The 16,242-nt window shown below is 35.3% G+C and overlaps 1 protein-coding gene across 9 annotated transcripts in view; it reads left to right on the forward strand.

Moving 5' to 3' along the window:
• Positions 1 to 16,242, forward strand: part of RPE (ribulose-5-phosphate-3-epimerase) — a 34,018-nt gene that overhangs the window by 7,567 nt on the left and 10,209 nt on the right. For all 9 annotated transcript variants that reach the window (XR_005218918.1, XM_037850290.1, XM_037850298.1 and 6 more), the window contains 3 exons: positions 14,608 to 14,747; positions 15,098 to 15,232; positions 15,779 to 15,865. Coding sequence is in view for 8 of the 9 variants with exons in the window: in XM_037850290.1 (XP_037706218.1) it covers positions 14,608 to 14,747; positions 15,098 to 15,232; positions 15,779 to 15,865 (362 nt within the window). In the remaining variant the exon portion in view is untranslated. The remainder of the gene's footprint in view (positions 1 to 14,607; positions 14,748 to 15,097; positions 15,233 to 15,778; positions 15,866 to 16,242) is intronic.

The raw sequence follows: 16,242 nt of genomic DNA on the forward strand, positions 1-16,242 counted from the left end.
CATAAAGAAATAAAGACCTCCACTAAAGGAAACCATATGGGTAATTATAAATACCAAGTGCTATTATATTGTTTGTTATGTAATTCTATTTCTTGCTTCCTATAGGTACTAAAATGCAAATGCATAAAAAGTATAAGTTGATAGTTTTAGTCATACAATGTACAAAGGTATAATTTGTAACAGTTGCAAAAAAAGTGGGGGCAGAGGAGTATAGGAACAGTGTCTGCATATGTTATGGAAAATAAGTTGGTATCAAATCAAATATTCTTGTTACAGATTTAGACTGTTAAATTTTAACCCCATGGTAATCACAAAGAAGGTACATGAAGAATATATTTAGAAAAAAATTGAGAAGAGTCTCAAAATGCTACAATACAAAAATCAAATAAATTTTGAAGTAAGCATTCATGGAAAAATTGAGGGTTATAAAAGTTATAAGACTTATAAACACAAGATGATAGAAGTAATTCCTGCATTATCAGTAGGTACCTTAAATGTAAATGGATTAAATTCTCCAGTCAAAAGGGAGAGATTGGTAAAATAGCTAAAAAATAGCATGACCCAACTATATGCTCCTTACAATAGACTCACCTTAAATTCATAGTCAGCAGTAGGTTTAAAGTGAAAGGAAGGAAAAAAATATACCATGCAAGTACAGTGGTACCTCAGTACTCGATTGCTTTGAAATTCATCAAATCTGGTAGTTGACGCATTTTGACACGAAAATGTTGTCCCAGTAACCCGTCATTTGTTTGGTACTTGACGCACAAGTGTCAGTTGCCTTGTGACTCACTACCCTTTCCAGCTGAAACAAAGGATCATGTGTTAGTCACACAGTAGCTCTTGCTCTGTGCACATTACCTTGTGGTCTTATCTTAGCTTCTATGGTCATTTTTTGTATGTATTTTTGTGCTCGTTTTTCTCATCATGGGTCCTAAGAAAATGAGCAGTGAGAGCGCTGAGCATAAAAGGAAGTTACTTCACACCACCATTAAGCAACAAAAGGAATAATAGGCAAATATGAGAGTGATATTCGCATTACTGATCTTGCTAGGGAATACGGTATGCCTGAAACAATGGTTTCCATCATCATTAAGAATAAAGAAGCAATAAAAAGGGCTGATGTTGAGTTAGTGGAGGAACATCGTGAAGAGCTCAGCACTAAGGAGCTGAAGGAACTACAGAAGGAGCAGCAATAAGATGTGGCTGAAGAGATTTCTTCATGTGAAGAGGAGATAAGGGGGGGGGTCCCCAGTTCCTTGATAAAAGAAATGTGTGCAGAATGGGCAGAAGTTCAAAACTTTGTGGAAACGTGCCATCCAGATAAAGCCCTGACAAGCAGAAATGTGAATTTATTGAATGACCGAGGAATGTCACGTTTTTGAGGAATTCTGAAAAGAAGACAGAAATAGTACTTATTGGAAAAGTTTTAGGAAGATAGCAAAGAGTGTTATAGCCTGTGGTGCAAGTTTGAAAAAAGGCAGAAAAAGAACATCTGAATTGCAAGTGCCAGATTTCTATTGGAGGGGGACTCTCCTTCCAAGCAACACTCCATATAACCTCTCCTCATCACCACTCTCCTCCCACCATCCCATTAGGCCATGGACTCTTCTCAGTACAGGTAAAGTAAAGTTTTTATTTAAGTATTTAATAATTTTTAGGTTTATTTCTCATGTAAAGTAATGATATACAGCTATATCTTTTTACATATTGCCTTTAAAATATGCATTGTCTTTGGTTTGGGAACATATTAAATTTATTTACATTATCCCTTATGGGAAAAATTTGTTTGGTACTCATCATTTTTGGTACTTGTTGTACCTCCTGGAACCAGTTAATGACGAGTACCGAGATACCACTGTAGTAAGGAAGAGAACTAGGGTAGCTGTGCTAATACCGGATAAAATAGACTTTAAGTCAAAAACTGTTAATGAGGGACAAAGAGTGTCACTATATACTGATAAAGTTATCGATTCAGCAAGAAAATATGACAATTTTAAATATATATGCATTTAACAGCAAAGCTCCAAAATAAATGAAGGAAAATACTGACGGATTTGAAGGGAGAAATAGACAATTCTACATTAATAGTAAACGATTTCAGTCTACCACTTTCAATAATGGATAGAACATCTAAACAAAAGATCAGTATGAAAATAGAAGAGTTGCATGATACTCTAAACCAGCTAGGTGTAACAGATACAGACATAGAACACTACTGAACAGCAGCAGAATTCACATTCTTCTCTAGTGCGCATGGATCACTCTCCAGGATAAAACTATATGTTAGGTCACAAAACAAGTGTCAGTAAATTTAAAAATATTGAAATCATACAGTGTGTCTTTTCCAACCACAATGGAATGAAGGTAGAGATCAGTAACATAGGAGGAATTAGAAAATTCACAAATATATGGAAATTGAACAATGTGCTCTTAAATAACCTTTGGGTCAAACTAGAAATAACAATGGAAATTCGTAAATATCTTGAGGCAAATGAAATGAAAACACAACATACTAAAACTTATGGGATGCAGCAAAGGCAAAGCTGAGAGGGAAATTTATACTTGTAAATGCTTACATTGAAAAGAAAAAATATCTCAAATCAGAGTCTTTTCCTCAAAATCAGAGCATCTAGGAGAAGAAGAACAAAATAAAGGCCAAGGGAGCAGAAGGAAGGAAATAACAAAGGTTAGAGTGGATATGAGATAGAAAATTAAAAAAAAAAATAGAATCAACAAAACCATAAATTGATATTTTGAAAAGATCAGTAAAATAAACAAACCTTTATCTAGACTCACAAAAATGGAGAGAGGACACAGCCAAAATCAGAAATGAAGACAGGGACATTATTACCACTGAAATAAGATCTATAAGAGGATACTGTGAAGAGCTGTATGCCAACAAATTGGATAACTTAGTAGATTCCTAGAAACACTCACACTACCTACACTCAAGAAGAAATAGAAGGTATCAACAAACAATAACTAGTAAAGAGATTGATTCAGTAATCGAAACTTCCCAAAAGCCCAGGACCAGATGATTTCACAGATAATTTTTCCAATTAGTTAAAAGAATTAACAATTATCCTGCTCAGACTTCCAAAAAAATTAAAGAGGCGGGAAGACTCCTGAATTCATTCTAAGATGCCCACATCACCCTCATACCAAAGCGAGCGAATGAGAACAGAGGTAAAGCAAACTGCAAACCAGTATTCCTTATGAATATAGATGCAAAAATCCTCAACAAAATTCTAGTGAACTGAACTCAGCAACCCATCAAAATCATTAGATACGTCATGATCAAGTGGGATTCAAACCAGGTATGCAAGTATGATTCAACATAAGAAAATCAATAAATCAAGTACAGCACATTAACAGAATAAAAGAGAAAAAAAATGCACATTATCTCAATTAACACAGAAGAAGCATTTGACAAAATCCGGCATACCTTCTTGATAAAAAAGAAAACAAACAAAAAAACAAAAAAGAAAAACATTTGGAAACTAGGAATAAAAGGAAACTTCCTCAACATGATAATGGGGCATATATGAAAACCCCACAACCAACATCATACCCAATGGTAAAAAGACTGAAAGCTTCCCCCTAAAGTCAGGAGCAAGACAAGGATGTCCACTGTCATCATTCTTACTCAACGTTGTACTGGAAGTTTTAGCCAGAACAATTAGGAAAGAAAAATAAAAGGCATCCAAACTGAAAAGGAAGAAGAAAAATTTCACTTTTTACAGATGGCATGATCCTATATACAGAAAATCCTGAAAAATTCACAACAGAGCTACTGGAACTAACAAATGAACTAAACAAAATGGCAAAAATCAGTAGTGTTTCTATATACTAGTAAGGAACAATCTGAAGATGAAATCAAGAAAAAGTTTCATTCACAGTAGCGTCGAAAAGAATCAAATTTCCAGAAATAAATCTAACCACGTACGTAAAGGAATTTTTCCCAGAAAACTACCTTAGCTAAAAGAAATGAAAAAGACCTAAATAGATGGAAACATTACATGTTCATGGATTAGAAGACTAAATATTATGATGTCAGTTCCACCCAAAGTGATTTATAGATTCAATGTAATACTAATGAAAATTCCAGCAGTCTTTGCTGAAATGGAAAAACCAATCATCAAATTTGTATGAAAGGGTAAGGGGCCTCAAATAACCAAAGCCTTCTTGAAAAAGAAGAATGAAGTTGGATAACTCAAAATTCCTAATCTTAAAATGTAATGCCAGAGTAATCAAAACAGCATGGTACTGGCACAAGGACAGACATATAGACCAATGGAATAGAACTGAGAGTTCATAAATAAACCCTCACAATTATGGTATACTGATTTTTTTAAAAGAGAAGTTACAGGTTTACAGAAAAATCATGCATAAAATATGTAAAGTAGAGGGTTCCTATATACCACCCTATTATTGACACCTTGCATTAGTGTGGTATATTTGTTACAAGTCATGAAAGAATGTTTTTAAAAATTGTGCTATTAACGATAGTCCCTTGCTTACATGAGGGCTTACTGTGTTGTACAGTTCTGTGCTTGTAGGATTTTTATTCTAGTAACATACAAACTAAGATTTCTTCTTTTGACCACATTCACATATAAAATTCAGTGCTGTTAATTACTTTCACAGTGTTGTGCTACCATCACCACCATCCATTGCCAAAATTTTACCATTAACCCAATTGAAATTCTGTATAATTTAAGCATTAACTCCCCATTCCCTACCCCCATCCCAGCCCCTAGTAACCTATAATTATATAGATTCTTGCTCTGTGGGTTTGCCTATTGTAATTGTTTCCTTTTGGTGAGGTCATGCAATGTTTCTCTTTTTGTGTCTAGTTTATTTCACTCGACATGATGTTTTCAAGGTTCCTCCATGTTTTTGTATGTATAAGAGCTTCTTTCCTGTTTAGGACTGTATAATATACTCCATTGTATGTATATACCATGTTTTGTTTATCCATTCATCACACTTACCATGTACACTTAGGTTGCTTCCATCTTTTGGTAATTGTGAATAATGCTGCTATGAACATTGGTGTACAGATACATGTTTGCAGTCCTGCTTTCAGTTCTTTTTACGTATCTAGTAACAGAATTGCTGGATAATATGGCAGTTTTACTTAGCTTCCTGAGGAACCGCCAAACTCTTCCACAGTGGTTCCACCATTTTGCATTCCCAGCAGTAGTGAATGAATGTTCCTATTTTTCCTCATCCTCTCTGTTCTAGTTTGCTAATGCTGCCAGAATGCAAAACACCAGAAATGGATTGGCTTTTATAAAAGGGGGTTTATTTGGTTACACAGTTACAGTCTCAAGGCCATAAAATGTCCAAGGTAATGCATCAACAATCGGGTACCTTCACTGGGGGGTGGCCAATGGTGTCTGGAAAATCTCTCTTAGCTGGGAAGGCACACGGCTGGCGTCTGCTCCAAGTTCTGGTTTCAAAATGGCTTTCTCCCGGGACGTTCCTCTCTAGGCCACAGTTCCTCAAAAATGTCACCCTTAGTTGTTCTTGGGGTGTTTGTCCTGTCTTAGCTTCTCTGGAGCAGGAGTCTGCTTTCAACAGCCATTTTCAAACTGTCTCTCATCTGCAGCTACTCTCTCAGCTTCTGTGCATTCTTCAAAGTGTCCCTCTTGGCTCTAGCTCCTCTTTAGAATGTCACTCACAGCTGCACTGAATTCCTTCTGTTTGTCAGCTCATTTATATAGCTCCAGTGATTTAATTTAGACTCACCCTGAATGGGTGGGGTAACACTTCCATGGAAATTATCCAATCAGAGTCATCACCCACAGTTGGGTGGGACGCATCTCCACAGAAACACTCAAAGAATTACAATCTAATCAACACTGATACATCTGCCCACACAAGATTACATCAAAGATAAGGGAGTTTTGGGGGACATAATGCATTCAAACTGGCACACTCCAACACTTGTAGTTTTCTGTTTTATTTTTTTATAGTAGCCATTCTAGTTGGTGTGAAATGGTATCTCATTGTGGTTGTGATTTGCATTTTCCTAATAGCTAGTGATGTCAAGCATCTTTTCATGTGTTTTTTTGGCTATTTGTATATCTTCTTTGGAGACATGTCAGTTCTAGTCTTTTGCCATTTTTTAAATGGGTTGTTTGTCTTTTATTTTTGAGCGGTAGAATTTCTTTATGTATTCGGTATATTAAACCCTTATCAGAAATGTGTTTTCCAAATATTTTTCCCATTGAGTAAATTGTCTTTTCACTCTCATGATAAAAACCTTTGATGCACAAATTTTTAATTTTGATGAGGTCCCATTTATCTGTTTTTTTCTTTTGTTGCTTGAGCTTTGGGTGTAAAGTCTATAGAAACCATTGCCTAACACAAGATCCTGAAGATACTTCCCTATGTTTTATTCTAGGAATTTTATAATCCTGATTCTTAATATTTTAAGTCTTCGATTATTTTGAATTAATTTTTGTATATGGTGTGAGAAAGGGGTTCTCCTTCATTCCTTTGCATATGAATATCCAGTTCTCTCAGCACTATCTGTTTAAGATTTAGACTGTCCTTTCCCAATTGAGTGGACTTGGCAGCCTTGTCAAAAAACAATTGGCCTTAGGTGTGAGGGTCTATTTTTGAACTCTCAATTAGATTCCATTGGTCTATGTATTTATCCTCGTGCCAGTACCATGCAGTTTTGACCACTGTAGCTTTGTAATAAGTTTTAAAGTCAGGAATTTTAAGTCCTCCAACATCATTTTTCTTTTTCAAGGTGGTTTTGGCTTTTGGGGGGCTCTTTAGCCTTCCAAATAAATTCAGTGACTGGCTTTTCCATTTCTACAAAGTAGGCTGTTGGAATTTTTTTTTTAATTGAGGTATATTCACATATACAGTCCCAAAAGTGTACAATCATTGGTTCACAGTATCATCACACAGTTGTACATTCATCACCCAAATCAGTTGTTTTAATCGTACCCTGCCACTTTGCTGAATTTCTTTATTTGCTCTAGTAGCTTTTTGGTAGATTTTTGGGGTCTCTCTATATAGATCATGTCATCGATAAATAGTGAAGGTTTTACTTTTCTCCAATTTGGGTACCTTTTTTTCTTATTCTTGCCTAATTGCTCTGGCTGGAACTTTCAGTACAGTGTTGAATAACAGTGGTACAGGGGGCATCCTTGTCTTGTTCCTGATCTTGGAGGGAAAGTTTTCAGTCATTCACCATTGAGTGTGTTAGTTGTGGGTTTTTCTCATATGCCCTTTATTATGTTGAGCAAGTTTCCTATTTTTCTAAGGGTTTTCATCAAGAAAGGATGTTGGATTTTGTTAAATTCCTTTTCTGCATCAATTTTGACAATCATAGCCTTTTTTTACCTTTCGTTTTGTTAATGTTATGTATTACATTAATTGATTTTCTTATGTTGAACTACTTTTGCATACCTGGGATAAATCCCACTTTATCATGGTGTGAAATTCTTTTACTGTGCTCTTGGATTCAGTTTGCTAGTATTTTGTTGAGGATTTTTACATCTATATTCATAAGAGAACTTGGTCTTTAATTTCCTTTCCTTGTAGTATCTTTATCTGGCTTTGGCATTAGGGTAATGTTGGCCTCCTAGAAAGGGATAAGTAGTGGTCTTTTCTTTTCAATTCTTTGAAGTGTTTGAGCAGTATTGTTTTTAATTCTTCTTGGAATATTTTGTAGAATACACCTGTGCAACCATCTGGCTCTAGGGTTTTTCTTTGTTGAGAGGCTTTTGATGAATGATTCAATCTCGTTACTTGTAATTGGTCTTTTGAGATCTTTTATTTCTTCGAGATTTAGCATAGTTTTTTTGTGTGTTTCTAGGAATTTGTCCATTTCATTTATGTTGGCTAACTTGTTGGCGCACAGTTGTTCGTACAATCTTCTTATGATCCTTTTTATTTCTGTGGGGTCAGTAGTAAAGTCCCACCTCTCATTTCTGATTTTATTTATTTATGTCTTCTCTCATTTTCTTTGTCAGTCTAGCTAAGGGTTTGTTGATTTTATTCATCATCTCAAAGAACCAGCTTTTGGTTTTGTTAATCTTCTCTATTTTTTTATTCTCAATTTTATTTATTTCTGCTCTGATCTTTGTTGTTTCTTTCTTCTGCTTGCTTTGGGATTAATTTGCTGTTGTTTTTTTAGTTCCTCCTAGTGTGCAGTTAGATCTTTGGTTTTAGCTCTTTCCTCATTTTTAATGTAAGTGTTTAGGACTATAAATTGCCTTCTAAATACTGCTTTTGCTGCATCCCGTAAGTTTTATTGTGTTGTGTTCCTGTTTTTGTGTCTGAAGATATTTACTGATTGTCCTAGTGATTTTTCTTCAACCCCTTGATTGTTTAAGAGACTGTTACTTAACTCCCATGTGTTTGTGGGTGTTGCAGTTCTTTGCCTGCTGTTGATTTCCAGTTTCATTCCTCTGTGGTCAGAGAAGATGCTTTGAATAATTTCAGTCTTTCTAAATTTGTTGAGACTTGTTTTGTGACCCAACATGTGGCCTATCCTGCAAAATGATCCATGTGCTCTTGAGAAGAATGTACGTCCTGCTGTTTTGTGGTGCAGTGTTCTGTATATGTCTTTTAGGTCTAGTTCATTTATTGTATTATTCAAGTTCTCTTGTTTCCTTATTTATCTTCTGTCTGGATATTCTTTCTGTTGATGAGAGTGGTATATTTGGCCAACTAAATTTTGACGAGTGTCAAGTCCATTTAGTGGGGAAAGAATAACCTCTTCAACAAATGATGCTGTGAAAACTGGATGTTCACATGCAAAAGAATGATGGGGGACTCCTACCTTACACCATATACATAAATCAACTCAAAATGGGTCATTGACCCATAAGAATCATAACTATATATCTCCTAAAAGAAAACTTAGGGAAGCATCTTCAGGGCCTTATATGAAGCAATGGTTTCTGAGTCTGTACACCCAAAGCCTAAGCATCAATAGAAAAAATAGATAAATGGGATCTCATCGAAGAACTTTATCACTGTTTTAGTTTGCTAGGTTGCTCAGAACAGATTGGTACTTCATACCAATGAAAGCAATGCTTTCTTCCCCAAAACCAGCTGCTGGCAGTCCTCAACTCCTGTGCCACATGGCAAGGTACAAGGCAGCATTTGCTAGTTTTGCTTCCGTGTTTCATTTCTTTCAGCTTCTTGCTTCCATGGCCTTCTCTCTCTCTGTGTGTGTTCATCCCATTCATAAAGGACTCCAGAAAGTGGATTAAGTCCCATCCTGAATGAGGTGGGTCACATCTTAACTGAAGTAGCCTCTCAAAAGATCCTACTTACAGTGGGTCCACACCCACAGAAATGGATTAACTTTAAGGACATATTTTCCTGGGATACATGCAGTTTCAAACCACCACACTTATGAAAGTAAAAAGACATCCCACTCAATAGAAGGAAATTTTTGTAAACCACATATCCAATCAGGTTTTTAATATCCAGAATATGTAAAGAAATTCTACAGCTCAACAATAAAAAGAGAAATAACCCATTTTAAAAATGGGCAAAAGACTTGATTAGACAATTCTCAAAAGAAGATGCATAAATGGCCAAAAAGCACATGAAGAGATGCTCAACATCATTAGCTATTAGGTATATGCAAATAAAAACCATATTGTGATACCATTTCATACCAACTAGAATGGCTACTATTAAAAAAAACAAATCAGAAAACTACAAGTGTTGGAGAGGATGTGAAAAAATAGGAACATTTATTGCTATTGCATATGTAAAATGGTGTAGCCACTGTGGAAGATTGTTTGTTCTTTAGAAAGTTAAGTATGGAATTACTTTATGACCCAGAGATGCCACTATGAGGTATCTACCCCAAAGATTTGAAAACAGGGACTCAAACGTATTATTTGTACATTGATGTTCATAGCAGCATTATTAACAATTGTCGAAATATGGGAGAAGCTACCAAAGTGTTCATGAACTGATGAATGAATAAATAAAAGGGGTGTATATATATATACAATAGAGTTTTATTCAGCCCTAAAATGGAATGAAGTTCTGATACTGCAACAACATGGATGAACCTTGAAGACCTCGCATTGAGTGAAATAAGCCAGACACAAAAGGACAAATATTATATTTGTCCTTATTGATTTGAAATAATTAGAATAAGCAAACTTATAGAGTCAAAATCTAGAATATCGGTTACCAGGGGGCAGAGCGGGGTAGAGAATGGGAAGTTAATGCTTAAATTGTACAGAGTTTCTATTTGGGTTGATTTTGAAGTTTTAGTAATGGATGGTGGTGATAGTAGCACAACATTGTTAAGGTAGTTAATAACACTGAATTATACATTCGAATGTTGATAAAAGGGGAAATTTAGGTTGTATACATGTTACTTGAATAAAATTTTTTGAAAAAATACGTAGGACTGTGCAACACAGTGAACGATATTGATGGACTACGGTTAATCATATAGTTATAAAAATGTTCTTTCAGGGATTGTAACAAATGTACCACATTAATGCAAGGTGTTATTAGTAAGGTATTATACAGGAACTCTGTATTTTACATATTTTAAAGTTGATTTTTCTGTAAGCCTACAACTTCTCTAATAAAGAAAAAAAAATGAGACCGTGACCTGGAAGTTAATTCACATGGAACATAGATTCATCCTTATGGTACATGATTTGTTGTTGGTAAAATTAAGTAATGCCTCACTTGCCAACTCTCTTGTTCAAAAGAAATTTGACAGGTTTTTCTAAAAGTGTATTTTTATGTGACTCTTGGATTTTCACAAAAAAATAATTTTTTTTTTTGCATTTGCATATTGGGATCAACTTTATGAAGGACACTAATCACATTTCAAGTTCTCAGAAGTTCTGTTGGGCAGAACCTTTCTGTAGGATCCTTCTACTTTGAGTGCACCAAAGAAAATATATTATCTCCTCATCTGTGTGCATGACGAAATGTTCCACCAAAGTAAACTTTCCAAATAATGAAATATAATCCCGATTATCTAAACTTTTATTTTAAATTACATTGTGCAAAATTCATTTTCGCAAATAAATTTCTTCTTTAATCAGCATCTACCTGATGCCATGGTCTCTCTGAAAATTAATGTTATTCTCAAGAATATCAGAGGTGTGTGAAGTTTCTCGCATTGCTTGCCCCCACTGTACCATCATCACAGAGTCCTCAGTTTTGGCTTCTTTTGAATTTTTTTTTTCAATTATTTTTCCTTTTCATAACCTTTTATTTGGGTTCCTTGTGACACTTTTCAGATCTACCAAGTGCCTCTCCTCTAACCAAACCTAGAGTCATCACCATGCATACTCGGCTTTTTCTTCCTGTTTTTATTTTGTTGTCTGCTGATAAATTTACTACTTAAACTTTTTAGAATTGGGTCTAAAGTAAAGATGAAATTATTCCATGTGCTTTAATGTTTGGGTTTTGTGACCTCTGTTTCCTGTATTAAAAAGCACCTTTTCTTTGTTTAATTCTTGGATCTTTCTTGTTGGATTATTGATATATGAATATATTCTAGAAACTAGATTACACATTGTGTATATAATTGCTAAAGTTTATAACTTTAATCTCAGTATTGAGTTGAAATTACAGATATATTGTGATAAGGAAAAGTCTTTTCTTGCTGTTCCCTCAATCAGTGGTCCGTCCTGAAGAAACCTTTCAGGTGTCCATGGGGTTAAAGCTGTTGTATAATACTAAGATATTCCCTGCCATTTTTTGTACTGATGTTGCCAAAGCAATGGGGAGTAAACCTGTTGGTGCCTTAGCCCAAATTGAGGCAGTGGGTACTGTGTGAGTAATCATTATACTCTTCACTTCCGTGCTTGCACAGTAATTGTCTTTGCTGAAGCAGTACAATTTGTTAATTTTATTGAAACTTGACCTTTGAATACATGTCTTTTTAATATTCTGTGTGAAAAGGGAAAAACACATATAAAGCACTTCTGCTGCATACTGGAGTATGATGATTTTCAAACGATTGCTGTCGTTTGTATTATGAAATGAAACTGGCTGCTCTTTCTGTAGAGCACCGTTTTCACCTGAAAGAGCAACTGACATATGAATTGTGGTGTTAAAACACGACTTGACTGTTCTGCTGACATTTAAAACTAAGTGAGCCTGTCACTTCAAAGAAAACAACCTGTAACTTTCTGTTGCCACTGATAAAATTAGAGTTTACAAGTGAAAATTATAATTTTGGAAAACTTGAACTTTTCAGCTTCCCAGTACTTACAGCTTTTCTGATGAGATCTTTAGTGATATTAGCAAATGTGATTTTTGGATAATGTGTAATGAAATGTGTCACCATTTAAAAAATCTGCATAACTCAGTGAACTGATAATTAAAAGATCCATTCAAAGTGTAAGATGGACCACTGGGTTGTAATGTAACAGAGCATGAAAATTCACTGATAGGGTTTGCAGATTCCATATGGCACCTAACCTGTAAAAAACGTCACTGGTGGGGTTCTGTTACAGAATCAAAGAACATCACATTTATCTGTGAAAGGGCTATCGCTCAAGTACTCTTTCCTTTTCCATGTACTTTTCTCCTCCTTTTCTTCATATAAAATAACATATTGCAGTTATGGAATGCTGAGAAGATATGATAATCCATGTGTCTTCTGTTAAACCAGACATTAGAGAATTGCAAAAATGTAAAACAGGGCCACTGTTACATTACATGTAATAGATTTATTATTGTTTATTGTTATTAGCAGTAGTATTAAATGAATTAATATAGATAGATATCATGCTTTTAATTTATAATACAAAAATATTGATAAATATAACCCATATCAACACAAGTTTTTTGGGGTCTTCAGTAAGTTTTGTGAGTGTAAAGGGAGTCTGACACTAGAACATTTGAGATTTGCTGATCTTGACGTGTTAACTTTAGGCAGATTCACTGAACAAGGGCTGGTGGTTGCTGCATGCTAGAGATTGAATAGGGATGGCTTAACAGTCTGGTAACTTAAGGAATGAATCAACTAGATATTTTAAACTAGAATGAATTTTTCTTGTTTATACTACAAAATATGCTTAGAAATTACAAACCAAAGTAAGAATTGACAAAGGTATGAAATACCAGATAGAGTACATTTTTTAAAAACAAAGTTTTACCTATTAAACTATATTCTATTTAGTTTTGGTAGTTTAGAAATATAAACTTTAATCTTGGCTTCATTAGTCAAGCTGTATACTTTCTTTCCTGATATCACATTTTATAGTCTGACTGGAGTTCTGCAATACTCGAGTTTTTTTTCTTTAGTATATCTTTTCTTTAGTATATTTCGGCTGTGTCCGAAATGTGCTTCCTCTAGACAAACAAAAAACTCTCCCACCATCTATCCAACATAAGAGTGTTTACTCTTCCCTCATGTCTTCAGAGTTTTTTCTTGGCTTAGCCTGTTTTAAACTGCCCTCCTTCATGAAAAGCTATTATATTTTAAGTCAGGATCTTGAAAAGGCTATGCCCATGTTCCCCTTGCATAATTATGTGTCAAGCTTTAGAATTAGAATAAATTATCAGATTACTTCTAACATGTCTGAAACTAAGCCCTCTATCTTTCCCCTAAGCCTGCTGCTCTTCCTGCAGTCTTCTGCCTCTAAGTTAAGGGTCCCTCTGTTCTTCCAGCTACTCAGGCTTCGCGCCAAAATCCTTGGCATCGTCCTGACTCTCACCCTCCACATCTAATCCATCAGCAACTCTTGTTGGCTCTACCTTCACAACATGTCCAGAATCCCACCACTTCTCACCATCTTCTGTTGCTGTGACCATCCTTTCTCACCTGGATTATTGCCAGAGCTTCGTAACTGGTCTCCCTGCTTTCACTCGTCCCCTTCAGACTTCTCTCAACACAGCAGCCAAAGTGCTTATAAGGTCGATCTTGTCACATCTTCACTCAAAATCCTGCAGTGTTTTTCCTATCTCATTTGGAATGAACCCTGATGGACTGCAGGGCTCTGTACTGTCTCTCTCATCCTGTACCTCTCTGATCTCCTCTACTCTTCCCACTGCTTCCCCCTGCCTCAGCCACCCTGGCCTTATCAACTTCTGGCCTCATATATGGTTGTTTTGTTTATCATTTGGCTCCCGAACTAAGAATAATCCCCATGACAGCAGAGAATTTCATCTGTTTTTTCCCATATCCCGGGGGCTTAGGATAATTACTGGTGCATAGTAAGCATTCAGTAAATACTGCTTGAAAGATTAAATGGAAAGAAACTTTGAAATAGTCTATTTTAGCTTTCTTATTTTATAAATGAGGAAACAAGTCTGCACAGGTAATATGACTTAAGATTTTTAGAGTGGCATTTCCTGGACATGGAACTAGGTTTCCTGATTTCTAGTCATTATTTTTCATGTACAGAACCTTGGTTTCTGTGGAAAATATTTTTTGTAAATAAGTTAACCAAAACCTTGTCTTCCAAATAATGGAAGGCTATTGAAGTATAGTATTCAAATCACAGTTGTCATGATGCCTTAAGAGTTTGTATCTGAAATAGTAAAAACTAAAGCTGGCTTCAATAATATGAGCCACGCATTTTTATTTCAGTAATATTTAAGAAGTACATCTTTTCTTTCTAGACATGCACATGATGGTGTCCAGACCAGAACAGTGGGTAAAGCCGATGGCTGTAGCAGGAGCCAATCAATATACCTTTCATCTTGAGGCTACTGAGAACCCAGGAGCTTTGATCAAAGACATCCGGGAGAATGGGATGAAGGTGAGAAGTCGATGATACCCTTCACACTGAGTTTGAAAGTTTGGTAAAAGACAGGAATTGATAGGTAGAGAAGACTGAGTTATGTAGCTGTTTTTCAGCTGTGAAGCCCTAGTTTAAATATTACTTGTCTGTTGGATAAGATTTCCTTATTCCACTAATATTTTCTAACAGTTACTACCTTTTGGAAACCTTTTTTTTTTTTTTAAACTAAGATTAATATCTGAAGAATTGTTATATTCTTTTTATGTATTCCTTGGAATGGAGTATTTCTATCTGGGCCTGATATTGCTGTAATAACATAATGTGGAAATAATTGTTCATATGAGTTAGCAAATTTGTCTCTGTTACAGGTTGGCTTGGCCATCAAACCAGGAACTACAGTTGAGTATTTGGCACCATGGGCTAATCAGATAGATATGGCCTTGGTTATGACAGTGGAACCAGGGTTTGGAGGGCAGAAATTCATGGAAGATATGATGCCAAAGGTAAAAGAAGTATTTGATTCTGGGGTGAGGCTTTTATTCAACATGTTCATTCCATTCAGTAGACATGTATTAAATCACTCGTATATTTAGACATGTCCTGTTCTGAAAGTGTGGAGATGGGGATATCTGCCGATAATTGTAATACAGCATGACAAATGCTGTAATTGATTTAGATTTTGGAAATCAGAAAAGATATTTCATTTTCATCTTGGAGTTTTTTATCAAGACCATTATTTCTGTAATCTTTAGATCTCTTGGAAGTTTTCATGAATGTTGAGGCTTTTGTATTTGTCTTATTTCATGAGGTATATTCTCTGCAAAGCCATGACAAATTGAATGCCATTTGCTAAACAAAACAAGGATTGTTTTTATAAAACTTTGGCTCAGTACATTAAAAAGTTTTTCCCAGTAATATTTAATAATGATTTAATGTAAAGTTATTGTAGAGACATTTAGAGTTATATTTTAGTAGCTTATATTGACTATTTTATTTATCTGGTTGTTTTTTTCCCCTGCATATTCACTTATTTTCTCGTGTATGTCTAGGTTCACTGGTTGAGGACCCAGTTCCCATCTTTGGACATAGAGGTTGATGGTGGAGTAGGTCCTGACACTGTCCATAAATGTGCAGAGGTGAGACTGCTCCTCAGCTGTGTCCTAGACCAATTTCCTGTCAAACACAATGTCCAGGACACTGGCCAAAAAGATTTCTCTTACATTTCCTAAATGGACTTTTTTTCTTGGAAAAGTTATTTTTGTTCAAATGTAGAACTAGAAAAATAAAGAGCAATAGTGAATATTTGAAAATATTCTTAAAATGGTAAGTCCTAGTTATCTTAGTAGTGCTGAAGAAACTTCTTTTAAAAAAAACAATTTGTTGAATTCTTAGCCTAATTAGGCTCCCGAACTTCATAAGAGAATGACAGTACTTTCAGTAGCACTGCAGGTGATTTAAGCTCACCTTAAATGGCCTGTTTTTAGTCAGCATCGTGGTTTATCTGCACTTCCAG

The sequence above is a fragment of the Choloepus didactylus genome, chromosome 9 (assembly GCF_015220235.1).
Source record: "Choloepus didactylus isolate mChoDid1 chromosome 9, mChoDid1.pri, whole genome shotgun sequence".
Classification (NCBI taxonomy): domain Eukaryota; kingdom Metazoa; phylum Chordata; class Mammalia; order Pilosa; family Megalonychidae; genus Choloepus; species Choloepus didactylus.